At 58.5% G+C, this 4,161-nt stretch overlaps 1 protein-coding gene across 1 annotated transcript; it reads left to right on the top strand.

Annotated features, from left to right (window-relative positions):
* The first annotated feature begins 2,394 nt into the window (after positions 1–2,394).
* LOC136972701 (uncharacterized) lies at positions 2,395–4,161 on the top strand. The gene has a single exon (XM_067267310.1). It carries the CDS (start codon positions 2,395–2,397, stop codon positions 4,159–4,161), a length of 1,767 nt encoding a protein of 588 aa, XP_067123411.1.

Here is a 4,161-nt window from a genome sequence, read left to right as displayed (position 1 = left end):
TCCAGCGGTAGGGTAGAGACTACCCATCAGGCCGACTCTGCACGGGGCCCGGACCACCAATCCTTGACTCGGCGAATCGCCCGGCTGGAAGCGGCTATCGACTCGCTACGGGCAGAACTCCGACAAATTAGATCAGAATTTCGGTCTACCCCTCCCACTAGGGAATCGGAACTCCCTCTCCCCGAGAACAACTCGTTGCAACCCCAACAATTACCTACCTCCCAGGCTCAAAAACGTCCGCCACAGCGGGAGGAACGCCCTACGATCTCTGGCCCGCCTAGAAAGAAAAAAGGGAATAAACAGAGGAAGGCGGCCCCAAAGGCTACTTCCGATTCAGACGGGCCAGCATCGGACATGGACCTTTCCTTCCTGCCCGGCCCAACCCGGACGGTTTCATTGGAAGACTTTGGCGCTGCCAACCTGGCGGAAAAGGTAAAACTTCGTCACCGTCAGTCAGTGCAATCGGCACATAATGCCTAGTCCGGCCCAATTCAATTCGGCCCTTCGCATCGTTCACTGGAACGCCCAAGGCCTACGCGCAAAAAAGGACTTTCTTTTGGCGGAACCATGGCTCCGTGGGGTAGACATCCTTTTAATCCAGGAGACGTGGCTTGTCCCGTCAGCCTCCTTCTCCCTCCCTGGGTTCACCATTTTCCGGTGTGACCGTCCCAATTCCCGCGGCGGCGGTCTTTTAGTGGCGGTGGCAACGGCCATTCCCGCGCGCCTCCTCCCGGCCGGCCCGGGAATCGCGGGCCTGGAGACCCAGGAGCTCAGGATCTTTCTCCCGGGGGGCCCTTTTTCCCTCGTGAACGTCTACGCCCCTCAAGGCGTTCAGCCGGACATGGATCTAGACTCTTTGCTTCGCGACGACTTTTGCCCTCGGATCATCTGCGGCGATTGGAACGCGCACCATCCCTACTGGGACGATGGCTGCACCCACCCCAACACGGCGGGACGCGCGCTCTTCGATTGGTTTTCCACAGCAGATCTTTGTTGCCTGAACTCGGGGGTTCCTACCCGGTTCAGTGCCTCTAGCGCCTCAGCCCTCGACTTATCATTTTGCTCTCCGGACTTGCTCGGCTCGACTACTTGGGACGTCCTCTCAGACACTCTATCAAGCGATCATGCCCCAGTCTCCCTTTCCATTACCGCTCTAGCACACCGACAGGGGCCTCGGGTACGTTTTCGCTGTAGTACTGACTGGTCCGGCTTCCCCACCCGTTTCGAGAACTCCATCTCTTCACTGGCCCTTCGCCCCCCCTCGTACTCCCAGTTCGCCGGCCTGCTTCGGGAGGCTGTGGAGGACTGTTCAGTGTGGCGCGCCCCTCCTCCCCCTGGGTCCCCACCTTGGTGGACTCCGGCGTGTAGCCTCCTTCGGGCAAAGAAACGAAGGGCATTTCGTAAAGCCCGCCAATCTGCCTCCTTGGCCCTTTGGACTCACTACAAACGTCTCAGCGCCCTACTCCGCCGGCAATCCCGGCAAGCGCGTCGGGAGTGGTGGGGCCGACTCTGCTCCTCCCCTCCTTCTCCGTCTACGATCTATAGAATTTTTCGTCGCCTCCGCACGCCCGCGGAAGCGCCAACGTCCCACCTCATTTTGCGTACGACGGAAGAGATTACTTCGCCAGCCCAGCAAGCAGAGGCGCTGGCGGCCTATTTTGGTCGGAACCGCCCATCGGGCGCGTTCGCCCCAATCACAGCGAACCACAACGATCAGCTTACCCTAGAGGACGGCCCGTTCCGTCCAGCGGAGTTGCTTCGGGCCCTTCGGGGCCTTCGCCCAACCACTCCGGGCCCGGACCGCATCCAGGCCCAGGCCATTCGTGCACTCCCCCCGTCGGGCCTCGCAGCCCTCCTGGCTGCCTTTAACAGTGCATGGTTGGCGGGGACATGCCCCCAGGAGTGGAAGCTAGCCCACATAATTCCTATTCGCAAACCGGGCCGCCCGGCGACTAACTGCGCCTCATACCGGCCAATTTCTCTAACTTCCCACATGGCCAAACTCTTCGAACGTATGGTTCTGCACCGTTTCCATATTTCTGCGTCTAATTCCACCTTTTTCCACCCACACCACTTTGGGTTCCTGCCCTATTGGGGCGCCGAGGAAGCTTTGCTCCTTCTTCACCATCAGGTCGCAATGGCTCGGGCCCAACGGAAGTGGGTTTTTCTGTTGGCCCTCGACTTGGAGGGGGCCTACGACTCGGTCAGCCAACAGGGCCTCCTGGCCAAGATCCGGTCTTATGGCATCGGGGGCAGGTTTCTTTCTTGGCTAAAAGCATTTCTGCTAGACCGCCAATTCCAGGTTCGCTGGCGTGGTATCCTCTCCCATCCCCACCCGTTCCGGCAAGGTATCCCTCAGGGGAGCGTACTGGCCCCCTCCTGTTTACCTTATACATGGCCGATCTCTGGAAGTCTATTACACCGGATGTTTCGGTGATAGTTTATGCCGATGACATCTTTCTTCTCTCTGCTAGCTCGAGTCCTACCAAGGCCCACGCCCGCGCCCAACAAGCTTTAGACCACTTGGAACATTGGGCGTCGGGGTGGAGCATGTCCTTTTCTGCAACCAAGAGCGCATCCATCGATTTTTTGGCCAAATCCAATCGCTCACCTTTATCTTTCACCCTCAGTTCGGGGACCATCCCCCAGCAAAGGGTAATCCGAGTTTTGGGCCTCCAACTCTCACATACTTTCACTTGGGACAACCATGCCCAATTTCTCCGGACCAAACTAACGCGGTCCTGCTCCTACTTAAAATACTTTGCTTCCCGCCGAAATGGGGCTCGGACCGCCGACCTCTTGCACCTTGTCTACTCGGTGCTTCGCCCAATGGCGGAATTTGGCGCCCCGCTCCTGGAGGGGGCTCCGCCCTCCAGCATTAGCCGTATGGAGCGCCCATTACACGAGGCCCTTCGTACCGCGCTGGGGGTCCCCAAATCGACTCCCCTGATCTCTCTCTATACGGAATCCGGGTATATCCCGCTTCAGCTTCGTCTTCGCCACAGAGCGATAATGCATGCGGTAACACACTTATCTCGGGGTCCATCAAGCCCTCTGTTCCACCTTTTCCAGGCGGCTCCCAGTCTGGCCTCTCACCATTGGCGCCGCTTTCAGTCTCCTTACGTCGCCCGGGTCTTTACCCATTTCGCTAAGGAGAGTCTCCCGATCGCCAGCCTTTACCGCCAGAATTTCCACCCTCCGTGTGCAGATCAGATCCGGCCCAAGGTCCACCTCAATGAGTGGTCCGCAGCGGGTGCGGATCACGCCGAGGGCTTGAAAAGCCTTTACTCTGAGCTCCACGCTAAACTTTGGTACGACAGGTTCTGCATCGGTACTGATGCATCGAAAACTACTCTCAGGACGCAGATCGGCATCGTCATTCCGAGCGAGGGTATCCGGGAGACTTGGCGTCTCCACGACGCCTGCAGCGTTTTCACGGCAGAGGCAATCGGGATTCAGCGAGCGCTGATGATCGCCTCCCAATATAATCGTCCGACCGTAATTTTTTCAGACAGCCGCTCTGTCCTGCAGGCAATTACGAACGTCTCTTTCTCATCGACGGCCATTATCTCAGACATTGCATCCATCGTCAGCAGGTTCCCCGCCCCCCTGGACCTCGTTTGGATCCCAGGACATTCGGGCATTCAGATTAACGAAGCGGCCGATAGGGCAGCCAGTCACACCGATCTTACTGGTTCCTGGCGCCATTCCCTTACCCCGAGAGATCTACATCGGCTCAACAGGGACAAGATCATGCTCGCCCTCACCGACAATTGGTCGGCTGCTCTCCGGCACAAGGGGAGGGAACACCTCCGGCCGTTCTCCCCTTGGCCTTACCATCTGGCCTCCTCGCGCCGTGCGGAATCGCTTTTGGCGAGGCTACGTACTAATACGGCGCCTCTTCAATCTTTCCTTTTTTCTCGTCACCTTAGCCGCTCACCGGACTGCCAGCACTGCGGGCAGGAGGAATCCCCCGATCATTTTTGGCTGGTGTGTCCGGCGTACAACGAGGCCCGTCGGGAGTTGGGCCAAGCCCTTTCTTTGGACCTGAACCAGACTCGCCACCTCAGCCAACTTTACTGGCCACACGCGGGTTTAGACCCGAGCCACCACATCTCAGCCCTTGAGCGGTACATATATAAGACCGGCCGCTTCGCCTAG

The sequence above is a fragment of the Centruroides vittatus genome, unplaced genomic scaffold, assembly GCF_030686945.1.
Source record: "Centruroides vittatus isolate TY-2023 unplaced genomic scaffold, ASM3068694v2 contig_300, whole genome shotgun sequence".
Lineage (NCBI taxonomy): Eukaryota > Metazoa > Arthropoda > Arachnida > Scorpiones > Buthidae > Centruroides > Centruroides vittatus.
This window is presented reverse-complemented; position numbering and strand designations above follow the sequence as displayed.

Excerpts from the sequence above, each read along its gene's own strand:
- LOC136972701 (XM_067267310.1), top strand. The coding sequence starts at position 2,395 with ATGGCCGATCTCTGGAAGTCTATTACACCGGATGTTTCGGTGATAGTT.